The 27,403-nt window shown below is 64.0% G+C and overlaps 1 protein-coding gene across 5 annotated transcripts in view; it reads right to left on the bottom strand.

Annotated features, from left to right (window-relative positions):
- Positions 1-24,227, bottom strand: part of DNMT3A (DNA methyltransferase 3 alpha) — a 48,931-nt gene extending 24,704 nt beyond the window's left edge. For 2 of the 5 annotated variants that reach the window (XM_055810448.1, XM_055810450.1), the window contains exons 1-2: positions 24,075-24,227; positions 17,250-17,484 (exon numbers count right to left, since the gene is read on the bottom strand). In XM_055810448.1, coding sequence (XP_055666423.1) covers positions 17,250-17,318 — 69 coding nt within the window. In that variant the 5' untranslated portion in view covers positions 17,319-17,484; positions 24,075-24,227. Of the gene's footprint in view, positions 1-6,471; positions 6,598-11,848; positions 11,955-17,249; positions 17,485-24,074 lie in introns of those variants that run through there. The other 3 variants (XM_055810451.1, XM_055810452.1, XM_055810449.1) reach the window with 3 other exon arrangements.
- Between the last annotated feature and the right edge of the window lie 3,176 nt (positions 24,228-27,403).

Raw genomic sequence — 27,403 nt, 5'->3', positions numbered from 1 at the left:
TGCCACAACATCCTCAGGACCAGGACATGCTGCAGTGACACCGTCAGGACAAGGACACATGGCCATGATATACTCAGGACTAGAACATAATGCTACAGCACTTTCAGGATGAAGACACATGGACATGACATCATTAGTACCAGGACACACTGCCATGACACCCTCAGGACAAGGACACACTGTCATGGCACCTGTAGGTCCACGATACAAAGCCATGACACCCTCAGAACCAGCACAAGTGGTCATGACACTCTCAGGTCCAGGACAGATGGCCACGGCACCCTCAGGACCAAGACAAATGGAGGGGATGCCATGAGGACCAGGACACAATGCCACAGCACCCTCATGACCAAAAAAAATGAAGGTGATACCATGAGGATCAGGACATGGAGCCATGGCATGCTTAGGACCAGAACACAATGCATGGCAGCTTCAGAGCCAGGACAAGTGGTCAAGACACCCTCAGGACAAAGACACTTTGCCATGACACCCTCAGGACCAGGACAAAAAGCCACAGTACCCTCAGTACCAAATCACAACATCATAGAATCACAGACTCATTTAGGTTGGAAAAGACGTTTAAGATCATCAAGTCCAACTGTCAACTCAGCACTGCCAAGCCCACCACTAACCCATGTCCCTAAGTGCCACATCTACATGTCATTTAAACCCCTCCAGGGATGGTGACTCCACCTCCCTGGGCAGCCTGTTCCTGTGCTGGACAACACTTTTGGTGAAGAAATATTTCCCAATATCCAGTCTAACCCTCCCCTGGTGCAACGTGAGGTTGTTTCCTCTTGTCCTGTTGCTTGTGACTTGGGAGAAGAGACCAACCCCGTTACAACCTCCTGTCATGCAGCTACAGAGAGCGATCAGGTTCCCCCTGAGCTTCCTTTTCTCCAGGCTGAACACCCCCAGTCCCCACAGCTGTTCCTCATCAGACTGGTGCTCCAGCCTCTTCCCCAGCTCTGTTGTCCTGCTCTGGACATGCTCCAGCACCTCAAGGTCTTGCACTTGCACACCAAAGCTGAATACAGGATTCGAGGTGTGGCCTCATGACATGCTCAGGAGCAGGACACACTGCCACAGAACCTTTAGGACCAAGACACACCTCTATGACACCTTCAGGACCAGGACAATCAGCCAAGGCACTCTCAGGGCTAGGACATGCTTCCATGGTACCCTCTGGACAAGGACATGGAGCCATGGCATCCTCAGGACCTGGACACACTACCATGACATCTTTAGGATCAGGAAAAGCTGCTATGGCACTCACAGAGCCTGGACACATGGACATCACAGAATCACAGCATCGCAAAATGGTTTCGGTTGGAAGGGACCTTTGGAAGACCATCTAGTCCCACCACCCTGCCACAGGCAGGGACCCCTTCCACCAGCCCAGGCTGCCCCCAGCCCTGTCCAGCCTGGCCTTGAACAATGCCAGGGATGGGGCACCCACAACCGCTCTGAGCAACTTGCTCCAGTGTCTTGCCACCCTCATAATAAAATATTTTCTTCTCATGTCCCACACAACCCTACCCTCTTTCAGTTTAAAACTGTTGCCCCTTGTCCTGTTACTGCAGACCCTGGTAAGGAGCCTTCCTCTCTTTCTAATAAGCACTCTTTATATACTGAAAGGCTGCAATAAGTTCTCCTCAGAAACAGGGGGCACAATGGCATGGCACCCTCAGGACGAGAACACAAGGATGTGATACTGTGAGGACCTGGATACACAGCCACGATGCCCTCAGGACCAGGACATGGTGCCATGACATCCTCAGGACCAGGATGCAACACCATGGAATCCTCAGGACCAGGACACATGGACATGACACCCTCAGGACAAGGACACAACGACATGGCACCGTCATGACACAACTATGGCACCTTCAGGATGAGGACAGACTGCTGTGACACCCGTAAAAACAGAACATGGGGCCCTGGCCTCCTCAGGACCAGGACACGCAGCCACAGCACCCTCAGGACCAGGACACAATACCATGTCACCCTCAGGAACAGGACACATGGATGTGACACCCTCATGATCAGGATACACCACTGTGTCACCCTAAGGACCAAGATACACTGCCATGGCACCCTTAGGACCAGAACAAAATGCCACGGCAACTTCAAGATGACAACACTCTACCATGGCAATCTCAGGACAAGGACACTCTTCCACAGCACCCTCAGGAGCAGGCCATGTTACAGTAACACCCCCAAGACCATGACACAATGACATGGCATCTTCATGACTTGGACAGTGGAACACGATACCCACAGGACCAGGGCAGAAGTAGGCGACACCACGAGGACCGGGATATTACCTGAAGTCAGGGCAACTTCAGCACCTGTATACGCTGTTGTGACACCCTGAGGTATCGTGACACAGGCTGCCATTACATCCTCTGGACCTGGACACTACACCCTGACAGTCAGGAAAAGGACACACATCCATGGCATCCTCAGCACCAAGACACAAGTATATGACACCAGGAGGACCCAGATACACTATCCTGGCAACTTCAGGATGAGGACATGCTGCCCTGACAGCCTAAGGAACAGGACACACTGCCATGACATCCTCTAGACCAGGACACAAAGCCATGACACCCTTAGCAAACAGAAGACACATCCACGCATCCTCAGGACCAAGATATAAGGATGTGACACCAAGAGGACCTGGACACAATGCTGGGGCACCTTCAGAAACAGGACAAATTGCAATGACACTCTGAGGACCAAGACAAAATGGAGGTGACACCACAAGGACTAGGACTTGGAGCTGTGACACTTCTAAGACCAGAACACAAGGCTATGGCACCTTCAGGACCAGGACACAATGCATGGCAGCTTCAGGTCCAGGACAAGTGGTCAAGACACCCTCAGGACCAAGACTCACTGCCATGACACCCTGAAGAGCAGGTCATGTTGCAATGAACACCCTCAGGGATATGACACAACACCCTCAGAACCAAGACACAAGGACAGGACACCATGAAGATCTTGATAACTGCCATGACACTTTCAGGACCACAACACAATGCCATATCACCCTCAGGACTAAGACAAATAGAGGTGACAGCATGAGGATCAGGACATGGAGCCATGACACCCTGAGGACAAAGTCACAAGGATATGACACCATTGGGACCTGGATACACTGCCATGACACCTTCAAGACCAGGACATATCTGCCATGACACCCTTAGGACCAGGACACAATGCCATGGCACCCTCAGGACCAAGACAAATGGAGGTGACACCATGATGACTTGGGATACAATGCCATGGCACCCTCAGGATCAAGGATACAAGGACATGACACCATGAGGACCTCAGTCAACTGCTGTGCCACCTTCACGACCAGGACACAATGCCATGACGCCCTTAGGACCACAACACAACACCACATCACCCTGAGGACCAAGACAAATGGAGATGACACCACGAGGACCCAGACATGGAGCCATGGCACCCTGAGGACCAGGACACAAGGACATGACACCATGGGGATGTTGATACACTGCCATGCCTTCAGGACCAGGACATACCGCCATGATGCCCTTACGTCCAGGACACAATGCCATGGCACTCTTGAGACCAAGACAAGTGGAGAAGACACCATGAGGACCTGGACACAATGCCATGGCACCCTTAGGACCAAGACACAAAGACATGCCACCATGAGGACCTGGATACACTGTTGTGACACCTTCAGGACCCAGACAAATGACCACAGAATCATAGAATCATTTAGGTTGGAAAAGATCTTTAAGATCATTGAGTCCAACTGTATCATCAAGTCCAACCATGAAACCCTGAGGACCAGGACACACCACCACAATGTCGCTAGGACCAGGACACAACATCATGTCACCCTCAGTAACAAGACAAATGGAGATGACACTATGAGGACCATGACCAGTGCCATGCCACCTTCAGGACCAGAATAAGTGGCCATGAAACCCTCTGGACCAGGACACAACACCACAAAACACTCACAGAAGCATGACACATGGCCATGGTACTCTCAGGACAAAGACCAGCTGGGATGTCACCCAGCTGCCCCACTCCTCATGTCCACCAGGACATCCCCAGTGCAGAGGGGACACTGGAGTTGCCTGTCCTGCCTGGCTTCCCTGTGCTGCAATGCTGCGGCGCAGGGCCAGCGTTGGGACCCCCTCGCTCCTGCCTGTCCCCATTGGCAGCAGGAACACGGAGCAGATGGTGCATGCACACGCTTGTGCAAGACCGGCGGAGCCAGGGCCTGTGACGGCTGCATGCATGTGTGCACGATGGGCAGAGCTGGCTGCTGTGGTACATGCGTGTGTCACAGCAGGGACAGGGTGCGTGACAACTGTGTGTGTGTGTGCATGCATGGCAGCAGGGACAGCCTGTGATGGGTACTGGTGGGTGTTCATACACATTTGTGTGTGCAAACAGGCAGAGCTGTGGACCGTGACACATATGTGTGTGTGTGTGTGTGTGTGTGTGCGCGCGTGTGTGTGTGCATGGCAGGAGGGACAGCCTGTGACAGGTGCTTGTGGGTGTTGCTACATGTGTGTGCATGCCCCAGGCAGAGCTGGGGACCACGATGTGTGTGTGTGTACAGGTGACAGGCAGAGCCAGGCCCTGTGACAACCCTGTGTGCAGACATGCGTGCAAGCATGACACACAAATGTGAAGTCGGAGAGTGGCAGAGAGCGTGACAGGCACAGCCAGAGCTTGTGACATGCATGCGTGTGTGTCAGACGGGCAACGCCAACACCCGCAGGCGGGTGCGTGTGTGTGACAGGCGGTGCCAGTGTGTGCGACAGGCGGGTGCGTGTGTGTGACAGGCGGTGCCGGCACCCGCAGGAAACGTGCAGCTGGCCCCGGCTCGCGAGTGCAGCAACAGAGTGGCGAGTGTGCATGAGCGTGAGACACGGGGGAGGACTGCTGGCGCCAGCGCTCACCAGCACGCTGGCCTCGAGCACATGCCCGTGTGCCAGACGGCGCCGACGTGAGCACAGGGAGACGGCAGTGCTGAGCATGCCAGTGAGGCTGCGGCGCTGGGGATGGCATCGCCATGCTGCCAGCCCCTGGGGGAGCCGTGAGGCACAGCGCGGCATGGCAAGGGCTGGCGGCGGTGGGAGCCGGAGCAGGAGCAGAGTCAGAGCGAGAGGAGCAGCACAGCCCGGTGGTTTCAGTGGCAAAGGAGAGTGAAAGTGCTGCTGCGTCACTGCAGCAGCCCAATGCGCAGCGCAGCCGTGGCTGGGTGGGCTCTGCCACTGCCGCTCACCCAGGACCTGGTCAGCCCCGCTGCTACACTGTTGGGGAGCACTTGGCCCTCTCCTGGGTGTGCTCCCAGGTGTGCAGCCTCACCCCATGCTGGGGCACAGTGACCCCTGTCCCTGGGGCTTGGTCCTCACCAGCATGGCAGTGGAGCCGTTCGCCCACCGGCACCATCCCACCGGGGACCCTGTATGCTGCCCGCAGGCCGGGGTATTTGTCCTGGCCTCAGCGCCGCTCCCCCAGCACCAGCAGCTGAATGCCCAAAGGACAGACACCCACAGCAGCTGCCGCTGCCTCCCGGTGCCAGGAGCTGAGGAGGTGGCACCCAGCCCTGTTTCCTGTGCCCCACACTCGCCTCTGCAAGTCGTGCCCCCCCCATTTGCCCCTGCAAGCTTGTCCATCTCCCACCCCTATGCTTGCCTCTGTGAGCTGGTGCACCTGAGGCCGGTGCTTGCCTCCATGAGCTTGTGCATCCCTGACCCCCATGCTTGCTTCCACAAGCTTGCACAGCCCCCTGTTCACCTCTGCAAGCTTGTGCACCCCTCAGCCCTGCGCTTGCCTCCCCATCCCTGCACTCCCCCGGGGCCCACGGAAGGGACTTAGCGAGAAGCTGAGAGTGTCATGGGCTTTGCAGGACCTCAGGGATGGGATGCCTGCCTGCCACCCTTCCTGCCACCCTGCCTGGGCTGGAGCAGGGCCCCCCATCTCTGCAGCAGTGATGGCAGGAAACACGGCCGTGCTGTGGAGACAGGCAGCCCACCGGCACCTTCCCTTCACTGCCACCTGCCCCCACCTCTGCCCCAGCTCTGCCAGCTCCCCCGGGAGGGCCTGCGTGCCGGGGCTGCGGCGTGGGGCTGGCACGGTTTCAGGATGGCATGGAGGGGAGCCAGATGTAGGGACCTTCCTGCCCGTCCCCAGCAAACTACATGTCCCAGGATGCACCGTACCATGGCAGGATGCCAGGGAGCAAACGCTGAGCTGCCAGCCAGGCTTGGTGTGAGCTAGGGTGCTCATGGTGCTGCTGGGGTGCCCCCCGTGCTGCCCAAACTGCCCTGGTGCCACTGGGAACGGGACGCTGAGCAGCAGGTGGCGGAGGAGGCTTTGCTTGCTGGGGCAACCCCGATTTGTGCCACCACCACCGGAGACCCCTCCCCAGGCATGCCTGGCAGGTGGTGGAAGCCATGTGCCACTTACCATGGCGCATCCCCTCTGGCTGGCGTGCAGACCCCCGTCTGGCTGCCACCCACCCGTGTGCAGGCACCTCCTCCCAGCGCTGGCGGCCGCGGCCCAGTGGCGGCGGGTGCTTCCTGCTCGGCCTGGCCGCCCCGGCTCGCTGGCAGAGTCACTTCCTCCACTTGCTTGCTCACTCGCCTGCCCCAGCCCTGGCGTGTGGGAGTCTGGGGGCTCCCCACTGAGGGGCTGCGAGTGCAGGCAGGAAAGAGGGTACAAACTGCCCCAGAACCCACAGTGGGGAAGGGGCTGGTGAGGTGTGAGGGGGTGTTGGGGGCCAAAGGGGACCCTCGCAGGGTGGGTGGCAGCACCAGCAGGGAGCCACAGCCATGCCAGCACAATGCCTGGCCACCCATGGGGACGCAGGGAACCACTCCCAAACACACACCCACAGTGCCAAGCTTGCACTGCTCCCACCTAGGGACAGCATGGCTATGTCACTTGTGCCAGGCATGTGCACGCATCACTGCAGGGGCCACCACACACCCACGTGCCAGGGACACATGAGCCACCACCACCAGTCACAGGAGTGCCCGGCAGCCGGTCCCCATGCTGGACGGCCTCTGGGCTGTGGCAGGTGGCAAAGCCCAGGATCCTTGGGAGGGCATGGCTCAACCAAGCAGACACCGTTGCCATCAGTAGGGTGGAGATGCTGTGCCAGGCCACCACGCAGGCGCTCCCAGCCATGAGCAAGGGCATGCATGGGGCAACGGAGGCTGAATAACAAACCTTGGTATGCCTGGCTGGTGGATGCTGCAACCCTAGGAGCTCTGGACACTGACCACAGTGGTGGAACAGGCTGCAGGGATGCCGTGGTGTGCCTGGATGCAGCCCTGGAGCAACAGAAGGAGCTGGCACCATTGGTGAGATGGATGCAAAGTCCCTGGCTGATGGAGTGGGGAGAGCTGCTGCATGCCTGCACCCAGGGTTCACACTGGCTCTGGAAGTGACTGTGCAGCGCAGGCACATGCTCTGTCTGTGTCCCACTGTGCCTGCTGCACTCCAGCCACCCTGGCTCAGAGTGGCCAGGGGGATTCAGGGCAGGAGGAGCTGCTGAAGGGGACAGGGCAGCCCAGAGCAAAGGGGAAGGAGGGAGACTCGGGCAAACTGAAGCAGGCAGCGTCTGCAGTTGGAGGAACAAGCTGAGGACCATCTCAGGTCCCTCATAGGAACAGGCCTGGGGTTTCTGTCCCTGCATCAGCCCCACAGTGAGTGTGAAGGGACCTACTTCCCGCTGTGTGTCCCCCCCCTACCCTACACACCAGCACCCCCAGCTCCCCAGCCTGAGGAGCCGCCCTCCCTTGGGGTCCCTGGCTGCCATCCCCTCACTGTGGTGCCAGTGCCAGGCTGCAGCTCGTAGTGGGGGCCCAGCCGCCTCCAGCCCTGCTCCCGCCTCCTGATCGGGGCCACATCCTGGACACTGTGCTGAAAACAATCGCAGGGGCTGCGTGGGCTTCCCGGGAGGAAACGGGAAGGCCAGCAGCACGCTCTGGATTAGGCAGCTGTGGGGGCTGGCAGAGGCATGGCTGTGGGGAGCTTGGTCCACTCGCCTGCTGGCCATGTGGGCATGGGGGTGGCGGGAACACAGTGGCATGAGGTCCCCTCAGGGCTGCGAGGCCACGGCAGTACCACCAGGATTAACCAACCACGGCTGGCCCTGGGGCTGGTGAGTGCCACCCTGCCGGGACCACATGCCCACCACCCAGCGGAGCAGATGGGGGCTGCTGTGCTGCGTGTTGTCCTGCTGTTGAGGCTCTGCCCTTCCTGCCAGCGTGGCAGATCCAGGCCCGCCGTGCTTTCAGGCAACGGGTGTCAATGTGCATCTGCCATGGCCCCGACTCAGCCCAGCTCCGTGCCTGCAGCAGGGGCCTCGCTGGGCCCTGCAGCGCTGCAGGACAATGCCAGGAAGCTGCGCCGGGCAGGCAGGTCCCTCTGTGCTGCAGTGGGACGGCATGTGGGAGGTTAACCCCAGGAACCGAACGCGAACAGGCACCACATCCCCTCACGACCAGCTGTCAGGGTAGGGACACACAGCCCACCTGGCACTGTGGCCGACATGCCCTGGCACGGCACCCATCCGAAACCAGCCTCCTGTACCATCACACCTCCAGCCCCTCAACAGCTGCCCCAGCCAAACCCAGCACCCCGGCTCCAGCCCTGCTGCCGCTTCCCTACCTGGCTCGGAATGGGACTCCAACTCACAAGGGTGCTGCCAGCACGTCCCAGTGCTGCCGGTCGGACACCACCACCGGGCCAGGGTGGCACGAGGGAAGGGGTGGCCAGGACCCACCCTGCAGCCCTGCCCCTCCCCGGCCACCCCTGGCCGCCCCGGCGCCCATCCTGGTCCCCGAGGAGGGCCCGGCGGCGGATCTGCCTTCCTGCCCACCCACCCGCTTCCTCTGCGCCGGCCGGGCCCTGGGAACAAGCGCTGCCTTTCTCCCGCTCCCCTCCCCTCTGCTGGGCCCCTGCCAAGGACGCTGCTCCACCGGGAGCCTGTCGGGCTGCATGGCCCCACTGCCTCACTCACTGCCAGGGGGACACTGGGGGGCCTCGGCCGCAGGGCAGGGGCTGGCCATGCCAGGGATGCATGGTGACTCTGGGGACCGGTCCCCACAGAGGGGTGATGAGGGACAGCCTCGATGTACCACAGCCCTTGGGGATCCCAGTTCCAGAGCGCTGGCGGCAACTCCAAAGCTGCAGAGCCCCTGCCTGAGCCCGAGTTGCTGCCAGGTGGGACTGCCCCTGGGCCATGCCCCCTCTGCTAGAGGGAAGGGGCCGGGAGAGTCGCTGCCATCCATGGCACCAACCACGGAGCCACTGGCAGAGGGGTGTCCCACTGCTGAGCCCCTGCCAGGCCTGGCTGGGCTTGGAGGCGCTGGTCGTTGAGCCACGGCACGATGTGGTTCAGCGCAGCACGGCTTGGCACGACGCACTGCAGGACAGTATGGTATGGCCCGGCATGGCTTGGTGCAGCTCAGAACTGCACGGTTTGGCATGGCACAGCATGGCTCACCAGAGGTATTGGTTACTGCCGCCAGGCAAGGCTCCCCGACTCTGCCTGGCAGCTGCTGGCCCCTGCCAGGGTCTGTCTCTGCCTGTCCCCACAGCCACTCCTCAGCACCACGGCCCCCAGCTCCGGCGCAGGCAGGCCTGCCTGCAGCACCTGTCGGCATCACCTCCTCCTGCCTCCCTGCCACCTCCTGCCTGTCTTCTGCACCCCACTGAGCTCCCTGTGGGGACCTGGCCCTGACGCATGTCCCAGGGCTGAGTTCCCACCCCATGGATGCACTAGGAAAAGTGGCAGCAGCATTGCCAGCCCCACATTGGGACCCCTGTGCTGGCGAGCTCCATCCCCAAGCAGGGCTCACGTCCCTGCCCCAGGCACAGGCCAAGGTGGGCGCTTGGCACCCTCCTGCAACACACCTGCCCACTGTGTCCCTGTAAATGGGGTCCTGGTGACCCTCAGCTGGTCCCTAGGGAGCCAGCCATTTACCCAGGGTCCCCATGCCACACACTGGGTCCCTTCCATCCCGGTCTGGTGCCCCTGGCCAGGGGCTGTTCCTGCAGGCACTTGGCACCACAGGGCTCTCCAGCGGGGAGGGTATTTTTAGCAGCTTGTACCCGGCCGGGGCTTTCCCTGGCCTCCTGGCAGTGCCCGCGGGGCCTGCCAGCTCTACTTGCTTGGCAGCGGAAGCCACCGGCCGGCTGGGACGGCACCACGCACGGGGCAGGTGCAGCATGTGGGAGCATGCAGCGAGCGCACATGGGACAGGCAGTCACTGCGAGTTGGCCAGCTCTTTTGCAGGGGGCACCGGGAGGTGCCTGATGTGGTGGCACCGCCGCCATCTGTCCATCCCGCTCCCGACCCATCGTGCTGGAGGGGGCTCCTGGGGCCGCCTGCTCTGGCAGCCAGAGACCTCCTGGTTCCCAGGCTCTGTCTGTTCCCGATGACTTTCCCCATTTGTTCCCGTGCCAGCATTGTTCTTCCACCGAAACAGCTCCCCCTGCCCCGGCACGCCCCACTGCTGGATTTGCAGCCAGCGTTTGGAGCCTGGCCGCCCCGTTCCTGGCCTGGCGTCCCATTGCGCCCCATTGCACCCCTGCCCACCGCAGGCAACGCTGTTCTGGCTTTCCTGGTGCCCCTGCCACTGTAATGACAGAGATCAGGGACTGGGACAGGCAGGACAGATCTGGACATGTCCAAGCACAGGATTAACCCTTTCTTCAGCCAGAAACATTTGCAAAACAGTTTTTCAACCTTCAAGCAGCAAAGGCACACTGGCCCCGCTCATCTCCCACCTGGGAGCTCTACTCTCCTTCCCCTCACGCAGGGTCAGGGGACGGGGATGCTGCCTGAGCCCTGCCTGTGCCTGTGCCCAGGGTGACAATGTGCACCTTCCCCCTGGGGCTTCAGCATCAAAAAGACCCTCTGCTCCTCCTCTGCACACCAAATTCACAGTGGCACCAGCAGCCGGCCACATAACACCCGACAGGGAAGAAGCCACTGTGGCTCCCCAGCTGGCATCATGACACACAACAGCTCAAGAGGGCCAAGCCACCGCCTCCATGAGTCCCCCTGGCCACAGGTGCCCTGTCCCAGGGCCCCACCACAGCCAGCTGCTCCCCAAAGCTCTGCGCCGCACACCCCCACCCCACCCCCATCACCCCGCAGCACCCCACTGCGGGCATGGCAGCCTGTGAGCAGCGCAGTGCTCTCACGTGCCAGCCCCTCGGCCAATGGCACTGCTGGGGCCCTGGGATGAGCCATTTCAGCTGCTTTGGTGCTGGGCAGGCTGCGATCCCAGCTGGCTGGGCTAGCAAACTGGGAGCTCATCGAGCCTCATGCACTTAAGAGCGGGCATCACCCTTGCGGCAGGAGCTGGGGGAGCTCAGCCCCACACACTCACATCTGCCTTGTTACTGCAGCTGCTGGCGTGAGCCTGAGAGCCGTGCATCATCGCCCAGGGAGCTGGGGGAGTCCAGCTAGCCCCAGGGGGAGCAGGGGTGCCCGCCCCTCAGACAGGGAGCAAATGCATGGTGGGGCCTCGACTGAAGCTGCATTGAGTGGAACGCTGCTGCTGCCATGCACAGGAAGGGCTTGCCGGGGGCCATGGGGAGGGGGCAGCGCTGGGGGCCAGGGTGGGGGCCGCTCCCCTCCTGCTGCTCCACCGCCCTCGTGCTCTCCTCCCGGCCGGGTGCCCCGGCATGCAGGGGAGGCTGGCCAGCCCGCAGCACACTGGGAGCCACAGTCTCCCGCCAACACGGCACATCTGCCAGGCGGTGGGGGGGACGCCCCACCCCCCCCACACCTGGCCCCCGCACCCGGCGCCCGCTGGCTCACCTGGGCATGCTTGCGCTTCCGCCCGGGCCCGCCCGGCTTTCCTCATGGGCGTCCCCGGCTCCTGCTTCTCCTCCTTGCTCTGGTTCTCCTCGAGCTCCTCTTCCCCCTGCGAGCCGGAGACAGAGAGGACGGTTATGCCGCCAACCCCGCGGCCGGGCAGCCTGCGGTCCTGGGCACGGCTCTGCTCCTGCTCGGCACTGGGATCACTGGCACCATGGGTACAGCGCTGAGGGCTGTGCACAGCCAGGCACCCAGCAGGCAAGGAGCGCTTTTGGCATCACCAAGCCAGCAGCCCCCCGGGCACCATTAGAAGGGCGACTGTGGCTCCTGCCAGGCCTGGGCTGCAGCACGAGCCGTTGTGGGGCTGGCTGCCTTCGCCGGGTGAGCCCTCCTGTGCCGTGTCCTGTGCCATGGCTGGCTTGGGGGTACATGCCCCTTCCTGCAACCCACCAGAGCCCTGCACATGTGGGGCTGGGGGCTCCTGCACTGCTGCATGCAGAAAGGGCTGCGTGGACTCCACAGCACAGCATGGCATGGCGGGCCTGCAGGGAGCTGTGAAGCTCCCTGGGGACAAGGGCAGGCAGCAGAAGCCAGGGTGCCCTTGGAGTAGGCAAGCAGCTGTCTGCTTCCCCGTGCCGCCCCCAGCACGGGTGCTTCGGGGGACGACGCACACTCTCTGTGCTATGCCCTTGAGCAGCTGCCAGCGCCCCACCACCCTGTCCCCCCCCTCCCCGGCACCGTGGCCCAAACCCAGGCGCTGGCAGGACACCCACGCTAGCACGGGCGGCAGAGCAGGAACATGGCCCCAGGAAATGAACCTGCTCCCTGCGCTGGGGCTGCAGCAGCCGCCCAAGGACCGTAGTGTGCCGGAGGCCCTGTTCCCCTCTTGGGAGGCCCGTGCCTGGCACTGCGGCATGGCGGGGGGACATGCATGTGGGGTGAGGGCTGCGTGGGGCCTCTGGCATGTCCCGCAGCAGTGGCGGGGCCGTTTTCACCTGAGCCCCAGAAGATCCCGGCAGCAGCAGCCAAGGCAGGAAGAGGCCACGGAGGGGGGAGCAGGGGAAAGAGGAGAGGCCGGCGGGGGGCTGGCGAGGGAGAGGCCGGGGAGGGGATGGGGCTGGCAGCCAGACAGCACCGACATCCAGCTGTACTCACGCAGCCCTGCAGCCATGGTGGGCGCCAGCCCCAGCCACATTCCTGCCCGCTGTTTCCCTCCTTCCCCATGGGCTGGGGTGGTTGCAGCCAGCACTGCCCGCAGCACTGCCAGGCTGCAGCTGGCACATCACCACTGAGGTCCAGCCCATGTCCCGAAGGGTTGGGACATGCCATGCTCCATGGCCCTGGTGCCCCGTGGCTGCAGTGCCCCACAGCTGTGGTCCTCCAGACCAGCTCCCTCTTGGCCGCCCACCCACCCAAACCCAGCTGGCATCCCCCCATGCCCCTTGCTGCCTGTTTCCCCCTGCCTGGGGCTGTGCATATGGGATCTCACAGGAGCCACGTGCCGGTTCATCCCCAGCCATGACGGTGGCCCGCTGGGACTGTACTCACCCCAGCCCCATTGATGCTGCATGCTGCTTGCCTGCACATGGGGAAGAGCAGCCTCCAGACCCTGGCACTGACCCCACACCCCACCAGCCCTGCAGTGACCGTGCCCAGCCCTGGCACCCACCGGCACCAAGCCACAGGATGGGAAGCCAGGGCTGAGCAAGGAGAGGCGGCACCTTGGCACCTGGGGGCTCAGCCCTAGGCCAAGAACTATTCCTCACGCAGTCTTGGGCGGAATGTTTTGGGACGGGTCCAAGGACGACGTCAGGATCATGGTTCCAGCCCCATCCCAGTGCAGGAGCCATACGGGGCCCCCAGGGGGAGATTCCCAGGGGTCCCTGCCTCACAGGCTCACCGCACCTCGCCATGTGGCAGAGCCGGCTGGGAGCCTGTGGCTGGAGGGTGCAGAGCAGACCCCCCCCCAGCTGCAGTCGCAGGGACCCACCTTGCCAAACTGTGCGACGCCACACTTTGTCGATGGACCTGCAGCTGTACAGCCTGTCCCCGCCATGAGGCCATGCTTCATCCAGCTCCACAGGGAGATGAGCAGCTTCTGCCACTGCCAGGGCACCCAGCAGCACCACAGAGCCCAGGGAGCTCAGCCCAGCCCTGCTCCCAGCAGCAGGAGTGCCATGGGTAAGCAAGCCCCCCGACAGCCATCCCTTTGCCCCCAGTGCCACCCTGGCTGCCAGCACATGGCTCCGGCCAGCTGCCCTGTGCCAACATTGACCAGGCCCTGGCAGTGTTTATGCTGGATGTAAAGAAAAGGTACGGCGGGGTGTCAAGTGCGTGGCGCTATGCTGTGCTGGGAGGCCAGTCCTCCTTCGGCCGGGAGAGGATGCAGCTGGGGAGTGCCTGGTGGGTGCCACTGAGGGGACGGGGTGCTCTAGGGGTGCTCTTCAGGGTCCCCACGCAATGACCCCACCACAGGTGTGCTGCAGTACTCTTGGGGGGGCTCTGGGCTGCCCCAACCCTGTCCTACTGCCAAGTGGTGGCCATAGGCACTGCTGTGATTCCTCTCATGGCTTGGGCCCAGCACTGTGCCGGCAAGGCAGTGCTGGGCACAGTGACTTGACTGCGAAAGCAGTGGCCAGCTCCTGCCACAGTGTGCGCGACCCCCGGTGCAGTCCTGCAGGGCAGCCCCCTGCCAGTCAGTGCTCAGGGCTCTGTTCTGCTCCCCACGCCGCTGCAAGCGCCTACCCTGTGAAACGCCACCGGGCAGCCAGCTTGAAGAATGCCAGAGCTGTGAGGGCAGCGGGGTCCCTGCTGTGGAGGCAGGGAGGTGCCCCCAGCACGCACGGGGACAAGGAGAGCTCCTCTGAGCCATCCCCACAACTGCTAACACAGGGCAGCCCCACCACAGGGCTCAGTACAGTTGCATCGGGGGACACCAGCGCATCGGGGGACGTGGGGCAGCACTGGGGCTGCGGGGATCCCCTGTGGCATAGCTGGCACCCCAAAAGTGGGGCAGGCGCCTGAGGAGCAGGGATGCAGCCTGGGCATGAGCAGGGGCTGGTGAGAAGGGCCGCGAGGGGGATCTGCTCCCCCTCAGCCTGGCACAGGGGTGCCGGTGCTGCAGCCCCTCGCTGCCTGCAGCCCGCTCGGAGCTGAGTCATCTCCCAGTCCATCACCCTGCTGCCCTTCTCCCTGGGGCTTGGCCAGGCGTGGGGCTGCATGGTGCGTCCCTGATGCGCTGTGCTCCTGCGCTGCTGCCAAGCAACAACCCAGAGGGAAACCACCACCGAGGAGGAGAGCTGCTGCATGACGCAGTGCTGGCTCCACGGCTGCCGTGCCGGGTCCCAGCTCCTGGCTGCGCTGGGCTGGTGGTGGGGTGGGAGCAGGGAGCTCTTGGTACTGGGGGGAAACAGACCTGGTGGGATAGGAGAAGGCAGGTGCAGACACCCCACTCACACAGGAGCTGGAGCCCAGCCTCACCAGGTCTGTGCCAAGAGCAGCCGGCACCCATGTGACCCACGGTGCTGCGAGTGTTGAGGGATGGCCTCGTCCTCCTGGCTGTGCAGGCAGCATGCATCCCTTCGGCTGAGGTGACCTCCGCGCGTGGCCGCGGGGGAGGCAATGCCACATCCCGGCGGGGTCAGGCCAGGACAGCGCTCAGCTGGGTGCGCTCGCAGCATGCTCACTGCCAGCCCACGTGGGTTGCTGGCACCCTGGGGACCAGCACTGGCACTGTCAGGTCCTGCTTTCGAGGGTGAGCTGGGTTGCACTGCAGGCACTTGTTCCTCCCATGGCTCTTCCCTGCAGCTCCCCCACTCCATGTCCCCGTGCCTTGCTCTCCAAGCCGGCTCTGCCACGCACCTCCAGATCTGCACCAAAACATAGGGTGGGCTGCCACATCTGCCTCCTGGGGGCTGCCCCACCACCCCGCTCACACTCCTGGTGCTGGTGACCAGCGCAAGTAGGCTTGCTTTCATGCACCCACTCCAGCATAACCTGCCACGGGGGAAAGCATGGGACCAACCAACTGACCCCTGCTTTACTCATGCCCCCAAACGGTGCCAAGAACATGCTGGGCACTTCCCGGCAGATACACAAGTCGGTCCCTCCAGCAGCCAAGAGCCATGGCTGGAGCACAGGGCGCACCGACGCAGGGACCACAGTGTGGCCGCCACAACCAAGCCAGCCTGGAGGAACTCAGATGACCCTGACCCTGCACTGCCTGCAGCAGGACAGCATCCAGCTGGCCGTCTGCCCCGGTCCCCACGCCTTGACCAAGGCAGGCCCTGCCCCTGCACCCATCAGGATGCTTCTCCTCTTTGCAGCAAGAGTAATGCCTTTGCCAGCACCGGCATGGGGAGCAGCCACGCTGGCCTGGTGTGCCTTTGTATGTCAGGGATGCCAGGGAGCACTGAGAATGCAGTCAGAGCCTGCTGCTCACCCCAGCACCCCAAACCCAGCACAGTCCTGCATCTCTTGCATCATCTTGCCTGCCCTGTCCTGCATCTCTGTGACACCCCCAGCCCCCGGGTCTGGCCTCTGCTCAGCCCCCAGCAGGCAGGGTGGTTTGGGGGTCACCCTTCCCCACAGAGCCGCCCTCTGGCCAGCGGGGCAGGGGTGATATGTACCAGGGATGGGGTTCCATTGGACAAGGCTACAAGCCCCATGCATGGTGTGGCAATGAGAAGACAAGCATGCACCTTGTGCCACCCAGCATGGGAGGGAGGGGTTCCCTCACGAGCCTGAGCACTGCATGTGGGGTGGTGCAGGGACCCCTGAGCCCCCACAACAGCAGATGGGACCCCCATCAGGGTGGAGCAGGACTGGCACGAGGGCTTGAGCCTGGTCATGGCGAGGCTATGGGGCCACCTCCTGATGCATACCCCACAGCCCCCTCCCACTGCCCCACAGCACCCAGCACCCACCCCATCACCACCCATCCATCCCCAGAACCAGGGCAGCCCCCATCCTGGGGGACCCTGCCACTGCAGCAGCCCCCTCCCTGCAGCCAGGCTTGCCCCGACCCTGGCCACTGCTGGGAGGTGACAGCAGGTCTCTGCTTCCACATCCCCTCCCCATACTCCCCCACCGCCAAGAATAGCTCAATCCGCGCTAATCCCGGCTGCAGCTCAGGGCTCCCCCTGCCCTGCACCGCGCTCCCCACCACGGCAAGGGGGGAGCGCGGCTGGCATGTGGCAGAGGAGACCCCGCACTCCCTTTTCTGGCACATGTGCCAGCCAGTGGTGGCCAGGGGTGAGCCATACCCCCAGAGCCTGCTGCCACCCCCGGCACCAGTGGGGGCAGCACGAAGTCCAGCAATAGGGATCACTGTGGCACGAGCAGGGCCCCCCTGGAAGCTCCCCACTTGCCAAGAGCCGGCAGAGCCATGGTGGGACCCTACCTTGTGTGTGTCGAGCGCCTCGCGGTTCGGAGCGGGGCTGCTGGCGTCAAGGGTCCCGCTGGACGGCATGGTAGGGAGCGAGGGTGGGCACCTGGGACCGTTGCCTCTTCAGCACCAACGCGGACCCCGCTGCCGCCGCGCTCTGGCTCTCTGTGCTGAGGAGGGGGTCCGGGAGCTGTTGCCTGCCGCAGCGGCCAGCCCCTGTGTCCCACCGCCTGCCTGGATTCTCCTGCCCCTGCGGGAAGCAGAGAGGGCTGGGGTGAGGGGGGAGCACTGGCCCTGCCGCCCCCCGCCCATCACACCGCACCCCGGCCCCCGGCAATTATTAACATGCCACAACCTTGACTCAGCTGGGCTGGGCTGTTGCCCCCAGCATTGCCCCCGGCATTGCCCCCAGCAGGCAGCTGAGCCCCAGTCCGTGCCCCAGTGTGGGGTGTGGTGTGCATGGCACACGGTGTGACATGGGGTGCGCAGTGCCCAGCCCACAGGGTGAGCTGCACGACACGGGGTGCACAGTGCATGTGGCGGGGTGCATGGTGCGTCATGTGGGGTGCAAGGTGCAGGGTGTGTTGCACTGTGCAGGATGCATGGTGTGGGGTGAATTCTGCGGGGTGTGGGGTGCATTTTGCAGGTTGCAGGCTGTGGGGTGCAGGGTGTATTTTGCAGGGTGTAGGACATAGGGTGCAAGGGTGCATTCTGCAGGGTGCACGGTGCGGGTGCAGAGTGCATTCTGCAGGGTGCAGGTGCAGGTTGTGGGGTGCGGGGTGCAGGCAGGGGCTGCGGAGGAGGCGTCAGCCCCAGCACCTGTTGCTATGGCAAACGCTGCCTGCATTAGCCATGGCCGAGGCTGCTGTTGCCTTTGGCACCGGAGCTGCAATTTGTTTCTAGAGCTTTCCAGCCGCAGCCCGTTCCCAGCCGGCGGGGTGGGGGGCTGCCGGGCGGGCAGGGCCGCTGCTGCTCAGAACAGAAACTCAAAACCCGACACGTTCCGCCCGTCCCCAGGGCTGCCTGCAGCGGGGGCTGCCTGCGGGGCAGGGGGGCCCCGCTGGGGCTGCAGCCTTCCCCGGCCCCACAGCCTTCCCCACCGCACGCAGGGGGACCCCGGGGGCTCGGCGTGCCGGGGGGTGGGAGATGGGTCGGAGCTTGGCCGTGCCGTGACTCCCCTGGCATGGCCCCTCTCGCAGGCAGGGCTGGGGTGGGAGGTGGGCAGGGGTGCGGGCAGGAGGGTGGGATGGCGGTGCGGGGTGGGGGTGCAGGCAGGGGGTGCAGGGTATGGGTGCAGGATGCAGGTTGGGGGAGTGGGATTGCAGGTGTGGGATGCAGGCTGGGGGTGCTAGGTGGGACCTGGGGGTGCAGGATGGGACCTGGTGCAGGGTAGGGGCGGGGGGTGCAGGCTGACACACACACACACCCCCACGATGCACAGCCCTGTGCCACCCGCTGGGGAGGGGCTTCCCCAGCCCTCGGTTTTGCCAGCTTGGGGTCCCCCAGGGGGAGGCCCGGTCCCTGGAGCCATCCCGGGGCACCATCCCCGCCAGCTCTCTGTCACACATGGCCTGCCCGCGCCTCCCCCATGGAGCCCCTTCAGCCCCAGCCCAGCACGCTCAGCCCCTGCTGCTGCTGGCCCCTCCGCCCCTCCGAGAGGGTCCAGGGCTTGCACTGAGCACCCCAAGCACCCACACGCTGCTGCTTCAGGCACCCGTCTGGCAGCTGCTGTGTCAACAGCACCGTGGCACACTGTTCGGCACAGCATGGCATGCCGTTTGGCACAGCATGGTGTGGCACCTTGGCCCCACGTCCCTCCCTGCAAGCTGCTTCCCCAGGGTGCTGATTGTGGGGCTGGGGCTAGCAAAGCCCCTGGCTGTGCCCACGTCCCCTGGAGCCCCCAGCACCGCTCCCACCGCACTATGCCTTGGCAAAGCCCCGGCTGCAGGCACAGGAGGACACGTGCTGCCGGAAGGCACCCAGGGCAACACCGGCTGCACCCAGGCACCTCCGTAGCAGGGGCACCCCAGCCCCCCTGGGGGGGGTCCCTCCGTGCCCAAAGGTGCTTTGAGGTGCTGGTGTCCCTGCTGCCCAGCGGGTCCCTGCCTGCACTGCCCTGCAGTGCTGCCACCAGCGCCCGTCTGCACGTCTCCGCAGCCCTAGAAAATGGCTTGGTCTCCCCCAGGCCAGCCCCACCGCACCGGGGTCCCCTCCGGCAGCCCTGGGGAGCAGGCGACGGCCCCCTCCCAGCATCTCCGGTGCCCGGGGAGTGCGCGGCTGCGAGCCGCCCCGCTTGGTGCTGCCAAAGGGCCAGCTCGCGGGCTTTGATTCGCTTCCAGCAAACATGGTCTCCAAACGCACTAAAAATAGTTGGGCTGCGTACAAACCCCGCGGCAGCCCTGGGCTGGCGGCCGCCGAACAAAGACCGGGAGAAGCCGGCGGCACCGGCTGCTCCCCGCTCCCCCAGCCCCACCGCTGGCACCGCGGGGCGAGTGTGGCCCCGCCAGGAGGGTAACGCGCGGGTACTGTGGTAGCCCCCGGTACCAGCCCCGCTCCCCCGCGCTCTTACCCGGCCGAGGCTCGCCCACCGCGGCGGGATGGGACGGGACGGGACAGGGGGCTGCAGCACCGTGCCCCCCGCGCTAGGCCGCCAAGACCCTCCTCCCGCAGCGCCGGGGCATCCCCTCGCCGATGTGGTGGCTCGGTGGCAGCAGCGGTGGTGGGGGGGGGGACGGGACGACAGACCCTCGTCCGGCGCTCGCCGGCGAAGCGCGGGGAGGGACTCGCCGCCTTCCCTCCTGCCTCACTATTTAACCGCTCAGGCTGACCTTACGGCTGACGGTGAGCGGGGGAACCGGCAGCCCCAGCCCGCGCTGTGCCGCTCCCGCACGGCAGGGCCCCGGCGAGTCACGCTTGCCGCACGGCAGAGGCGTTTCAAAGTAGGTTACCTGCGATGGATGGATGAGACACGCGGCACTGACAAAAAAAAAAAAAAAAAAAAAAAAAAAAGCACACCCCCCCCCCCCACCCCCCCCCGAAAAAAAACCCCAACCCGCCTGTTTTATATCTAGGGACCTTGCCGGCGTCCGCTGTTGCCATGCCACAGCCAGGAACCTGCAGAAACCCAAACAGCCATTTTAGGTGACAGCGAGCGGGGTCCCCGACAGACCCCTGTGTCAGTGGCGGGTGACACCTTCTCCGCAGTCTCCCCCTCCCTGTCCTTATGTGACCCCGCGTGCAGCATCCCCCGGTGCGGTGACACCCACTGGGTTTGGACGGGGTCCCTCGTGCGTCCCCACCACGGTGGGGACGCACGAGGGACCCCATCCAAACGCTTCTCCCGTGACAAGTGCCGCAGCGTATTATTATTGTTGTTGTCACTTTGAGTCACCGCCACCCCCGGGCAGCCGTGCTCCTCCTCCTCCTCCTTCCCAGTGCTGGGGAAGAACTTCAGGATTGACTCAGAGGGGATGGGAGCCGCGGCCGTGAGTCACCCCCCACCCCCTGCACCCCCCACCCCTGACTCACGGCGGGGTGCTCCCCCCCCACCCACAGCCCCCCCCCACGGCGTGGGTGCTGCTGGCAAGGGCAACCAGGGACCGGGTGGGCATTCCCTGAGGCCCAAAATTTAGCCGAGCAGTGGGCAGCTCCCCTGTGATCGCCTCCCGACAGATGGTTGCGCCGAAAAACCACCAGCACGGGCAAACTGTTGACCTCATCCTCTGTAATTATAACTTACGAGCAAAATATTTGGCCATGCTGCTCGAGGGTGCACGTGGCGGGCAGGGAAACGGCCGCCTGCCCAGCCACACGTGCAGTGGCTCCTGCCTTTGCTGCAGCTGCCTGGAAACCACTGCTGGGTCTGGTTTTGAGGGGACGAGGCACCGGCAAGCGCTGGGGTGCACTGGCAGCAGGCCCCCTCCAGCCCCCAAAACAGACCCAGTACAGAGCGGGGACCCCAGTTTGGTTGGCACCACTGAAGCAGCCCCGTGCTGCACTCCTGGGAGTGATGCGCTGCCTGGCACTGCACCCTGGGGAGCAACATAGGGTCCTGCACTGCACCCCAGGCTGCAATGCACTGCATCATGTTGCACCCCAGGGAGCAATGCACTGCACCATGCTGCACCCTGTGGAGCGATGCACTGCCCTACACTGCGCCCCTGGGAGCGATGCACTGCCCTGCAACACTAAGCTGCACACTACAGGCTGCAGCCCCCCAGAAAGCCAGATCCTGCAAAGTGGGAGCACTAGCAAGGGCCAGGGTCAGTTGAAACTGCCCATGGGACGGGATGGTCACGTGCGTGGCAGACCCCAGCACTGGGACATGGTGCTGTTTTGCAGGTGGGACAGTGCAAATGCAGTGAGGTTCATGAAGAAGCTGCGGCTGAGCTCCCAGAGCAATGGGAACGCCTCGCCGCGGAGAGCCCCAGTGCTCGATATGCTCAGCTTAGTGGGAAAAAAACGGCTTGAGAGATGATGTGATTACAGTGAACACATGCTGCTGCAGGCAGAGCCCCCTGGGCACCACGGAAACCCTCCAGCTGGCAAGGGAGCAGGGCCGGGAGCTGAGCTGGGGCAATTCAAACTGGCAATCAGGTACAGGCTTTGAACTGGGAAGGGCGGTTAACCGCGGGAACAGGCCCAACAAGCAGCGCTGTGATCCCTCGCGTGCCGAGCCCCGCGGCGGGAGCGCAGTGGGGAAGCAGGACTGTGGCTCGGCCCGACACCTCTCCTGGCCCTGCCTGCCGAAGTTAGGCAAGCTTGCCCGGTGCAGCCCCGCGAGTCCCTGCCCCGTGCTGTGGCGGTAGCACCAGTGGGAGTTCAGATGTTACAAGCTCAAAGCAACCTGCAGCTTCGAGGGTGAGCGGGTCCCAGAGCAAACTGCAGAGCAGACATCTCCCACCCTGTGAAACCACACACCCAAACACCGCCGGCTCCTCCCGTGGAGCTGGAGCTGCTGGAGCACGTGTGCATCTGGCACACGCGTGCCCTGGGCACACGCATACGCGTGCCGGTGGTTACCTGGCAAGCCCACACGCTTTCCCCTCCGGGTGCTGCAGGGTGCCGCACCTCACTACCGGCCCAGCCTGCCTGGGGTAGGCAGGCAGGCAGCGGCACAGGCAGAGCCTGTGGGAAGGCATTGGGGCAGGGACACACAGATGTGCAGTCCTAAAAATACCCATACGAAAACCACCACCTGAAGGTCCTCAAGCAGCCACCCTGGCACAGCACGGTGGCTCTGTGGCATAGCTGGTGGCAAAGTGGCGGCCACCACTGGGTTTTAGGTACGGATGTAGCCCTTGCTCGGCAGCTTGGCGGTCACGTAGGCAGCCGGGGGAAACACCTGAGCTGTGGCCTCGCCAGCCGGCCAGTGGCACGGGCACCAGCATCCTGCCTTTCCTCGAGAGGCGGAGGGCACTGCATGTCACGAAAAGAGGCTCTTGCTAGGAAGTTTCGAGCTGACTCAGCACGAAAGGCCAGTGCAAGCGCGGGAGCTGCTGGGAGCAGCCACCGGGTACAACAACATCCACTCCCCTCCGGCTCCCCGTGGCTGCCAGCTTCGAGGGATTTGCTCGGGGATGGTCCAGATTTCCCCGCCTGGGGTCTCCCGGTCAGGGCAGGTGACGGGCAGCAGCCGGCAGAGCCGGGCAGGATGCGGGTGCCCACCATCGCGGCCGGCTCCTGCCACCGCGCACTCGGTGCAGCAATGTAAGCACCGAACGCCAATCCCGTGGTGACACCGTCTACGTCACACAAAGGGAAGAAATAAAGAAAGAGGAACTGAGCAAAGAGGAAAATTTCATTTGCCCACAGGTTCGCGCACACGAACACCCGAAAATGAGGGGGGAGAGAAAAAATAAAAGAGAGAGGGAAGGGGGCGGCAAGCGGGCAGCGGCGGGGCTGCGGGCAGCAGGGGTGCCCTGCCAGGCCTCTGCCCCGCGCTGCCACCTCCCCGCCCGGGGCTGCGGCGGTCCTGCTGCCCGCGGGGGGGCCGGGGGTGGCGTTTTATTTTATTTTTTTTTTTTTTCTGCAAAAAATAAAACTTTTGGCAGGCGCCAGCCAGCCCGCGCCCCCCCTCCCCCTCCGCCGCCCCGGGGCAACTCCGCTGCCGGCCGAGGGAGGGCATCGCCGGGCCGGGGGCAGCGCCGCCGGGGGTCTCGCTCCGGGGGTCACGCACAGGCTGGCGGGCCCGGCGGGGACTCCCCGGCGCGGGGAGCGGGCCGGGCCGGGCCGGGGCCCCGCGCTGCCCTTCAGCCGCCCGGCGCGGCGCTCAAGGACACGGCGGCGCCGCGGGGGCCGGGCCGGGCCGGGCCGCGCCGCCGCCACCCCCGCCCGCCGAGCGGGGCCGGGCCGGGCCGACAGTGGGGGCGGCCGCGGGGGGCCGGGGAGGGCGACGCGGGCCCGGCCCGGCGGGTGGCGGCCCGGCCGCTGCCATGTTTTCCTGCTCGGCGCTGCGCCCCCCCGGGCCGGCCCCGCCGCAGCCCCCGCCCGCCGCCGCGACGCCCCCCGGGCCGGGTGGGAGGCAGGGGCGCGGGCGCGGACACGGACGGACACACGGACAGCGGGGCGGGGGTGTCCGCAGGGCTTGGGGGGGGGGGTGGGGGGTGCGGGCCGCCCGCCGGCCTCTGCGGGCCAGGCCGGGCAGGACCGCGGCAAGCGGAGCCGAAGGAAGCCGAGCCGAGCCGAGCGGCGGCGAACCGAACCGAACCGAGCCGAGTCGCGCCGAACCGAGCCGAGTCACGCCGAACCGAGCCGAGCCGAGGCGGCCAGGGCCGGGGGATGCCCCGTCCCGGGGGTCCGCGGGGGCCACCCGTGTCCGCGCCGCCGCGGGGCCGTTACCTGGGCCGGTGCGGGCCCGGCGCGCCGTGCCGAGCCGTGCCGAGCCGCCGCCGCCGCTGCGCTGCCCGGCGAGGCCTCCTCCCGCAGCGCCGCCGCCTCCACTGCAGCACCGAGCCGCGCCGCCCGCCGCCCGCCCGCCGCGCGGTCCTAGCGCCCGCCGGGCCGCGCCGAGCGCAGCCCAGCCCCGCCGGGCCGGAACGGCTGCGGGCCGGGCCGGGGTGCTGGGGGCTGAGCTGGGCCGGGAAGGACCGGGCCGGGCTGAGCCCGGCTAAGCCAAGCTGTGCCGTGCCGAGCCGTGCCGCGCCAAGCCAGACCAAGCCAAGCCAGGCTGGGCCAAGCCAAGTGTCGTCAAGGGCTGTGCGTTTTCAAGGGCTGTGCAGCATCGAGCCAAGCCGGGCTGGACCAGGCCAAGCTGAGCCAAGCCAAGCCGGGCTGGGTGGTGCAGTGCCAAGCCGAGTCGAGCCGAACCAGGCTGGGTTGAGCCAATGTTGGCCGTGCAGTGCTGTGCCAGGCCAGACTACGGTGAGCCAACGCACTCTGGACCAGGCCAAGCCAAGCCAAACTGAGCTGTGCCCTGTCGTGCTGGGCTAAGGTGGGCTGTGCCAAGCTGAGCCGGGTCCAGCAGTCCTGTGCGATGTTGGGCTAACATCACCCCAAGCTGGGCTCAGCCCAGCATCGCTGAACTGTACTGAGCTGTGCCAGGGAGATCCAAGCAGTGCCATGCAGTGCCAAGCAGTGCCAGCCCATGCCAAGCAGTGCCAACACATGCCAAGCAGTGCCATGCAGTGCCAAGCAGTGCCAGCCCATGCCAAGCAGTGCCAACACATGCCAAGCAGGGCCATGCAGTGCCAAGCAGTGCCAGCCCATGCCAAGCAGTGCCAACACATGCCAAGCAGTGCCATGCAGTGCAAAGCAGTGCCAGCCCATGCCAAGCAGTGCCATGCCAAGCCAATCAGTGCCATGCAGTGCCAAGCAGTGCCAGCCCATGCTGAGCAATGCCATGCCAAGCCAAACAGTGCTAACCCATGCAGTGCTGAGCCAAGCAGTGCCATGCCCAGCTGAGGAGCACCAGGTTGTGCCATGCCAAGCAGTGCCATGCCAAGCAGTGCCTAGCAGTGCCATGCAGTGCAGCACTGAGATGGGCCGAGCAGGCTGGCTGGGTTGTGCAGTGCCAAGCCATGTGTGCCAAGTTGAGCCATGCCATGTGATAACATGCTATAAAGACTGCTGCCAAGCCAAGTGGTTTCATACCATATTGGGCCATGCAGGGCCATGCAGTGGCATGTGCTGTGCCAAGCAGTGTCATACAGGGTCAAGCCACACAGTACAGGTGTGCCAAGCCAAGCAGGGCCATGCAGTGTTGAGCCATGCCATGCAGGGCTAAGCCATGTTGAGCTGTGCAGAGCCAAATTCTGCAGTGTAGCGCCATGCAGTGCCAATCTGAGCCGTGCTGAGCCATACCGTGTGGCATGGTGTCTACCTGTGCCAAACTGCACACTGTCAGGCTGAGTCATGCCATGCCAAGGCATGCCGCGCTGAGCTGTGCCCACAGTTAGGAACCATGCCAAGCTGTGCAGCACCATGCCAAAGCAAGTCACACTGAGCAGTGGTGAGCTGTGCCATGCAGTGCCAAGCTGTGCCATGCAGCACCGAGTGGAGCTGTGCAGAGCCAAATCATGCACTGCTGTGCCGAGCCATGCCAGCTGGGTGCCGCAGCCCCATGCAGCATGGAGCCCGTCATGCAATGCTGTGCTGTGCCATGCAGTGTTATGGAGACCTGCCCTATGGTTTGCACTGTGTGTCCTGCAGTGCTCAAGCTCTGGGGACCACCCCACAGTGACCCACAGCAGTGCCTCATGGCAGGGACCCTTGCTGCACCCTCCTGTGGTGGTGCAGCAAGGCCAGTGATCCCCCCAGGCCAGACCCACATCCCTGTGCCCAGCCTGGGGCACCACCTGGCCCCATCCAATGCTCCATCCCTTCTCCCCATGCTCGTGCCAGCTGTGTCCCCCCATTCCCTGGTGCCAGGAAGCCCTGACCCTCAGAAGGCACCACCAGGCACTGCCGAGATGTCCCTGGGACCTTCTGATCACTGGGCACCTGTGTCCCATGCCTTGGCACCCCATATTGGCCCCATGCTGAGGGAGCTGGAAGGAGACCCCTGCTTCCTCTTTTGGCCAGAGGCTGCCAGAGGGATGCCAGGGCTGAGCAGGGACTGGAGCATCCTTAGGGCACCTTCCTCTACAAAGCATTTGTGTGGTAGTTCCCTGAAAGGCTCGAAGCCCAACAGTGGGCATGGCCGTGCCACAAAGGCTCGGAAAGCAGATGAGGAATCAAAGGATTCAGCAACTGGGATGCCTTTGAGTCTCTCAATTTGTAAACACACCTGAGGTTTCCTGGGGGCTGATATGGGTTTCTGCAGCACCAGTGGTGCTGTGGGTGCTGGGGAGGGACTGGAGAGCTGGGCACTGCTGAAACTGACCCACCGGCTGGCAGCAGGTGTGGAGGGAGATGAGCTCTGCTCTGTGCCACTGGGGAAGTGCACGAGTCTAGGGGCTTAGGGCTGGACTATGAGGAGCATTGGAGAGCCCAGAAGAGCCATGGGCTAGTGCTGCATTGGAGGAGAGGAGACCTGGGAGGGACATTGCTGGGTAGCCCCAGCTGCAGTGGGCACCTGGGGATGCTTGTGTTTCTGCCCCTGACACCATGCACAGGCTGTTCTGCCAAAGCCTCTGCTTGACTGTGGCCTCACGCCAAAGCTGGCACCTGTGGGTGCTGAGGGTGGGGTGATCTTGAGGGGGGGCGGCCCGCCCCAGGGATCATCCCGGCACCACCTGGAAAAGTGGCTGGGGTCCCAGACTGGTATCCACAGCCCCTGGCGTGGGCACAGAGGGGCCCAGCAGCACCCGGCCACGCTTCTGCGGCCCCACTCCTGCCTCTGGCCGTGCCATGCTGCTGTGCTGCACCGTGCCAGGCTGCAGCCCTGAGAGGAGCCCTTCCAGGCAGGGACCCCGGCTCTCCTTCAGTGCTGGAAGGCGCCTAGTGCACATGGGGGCACTGTAAAATAAGACATTAATTAATAATAATAATAATTAATGTTGCATTCCCCTGACTTAATAGGCCATTTCCTTTGCTGCTGCAGGGAAAGGCTGTTCGCTCCTGCTCCCATGGGTCTCTTGCAGCAGCTCTCCAGCCGGTGATCATGTTCCAGGCTGGGAAGGAGCAGATGCCCACCATCCCAGACCCATGGAAAGGCGCATGGGCTGCCTGCTTCTGCCAGTACCTCCCCGCGTGCAGCTGAAAGCAGCATGCATGGTGCCTGCCCTGCA

Source organism: Falco peregrinus, chromosome 7, assembly GCF_023634155.1.
Source record: "Falco peregrinus isolate bFalPer1 chromosome 7, bFalPer1.pri, whole genome shotgun sequence".
Taxonomy (NCBI): domain Eukaryota; kingdom Metazoa; phylum Chordata; class Aves; order Falconiformes; family Falconidae; genus Falco; species Falco peregrinus.
The sequence above is the reverse complement of the archived record's forward strand: the minus strand, read 5'-3'. Positions and strand labels throughout refer to the sequence as shown.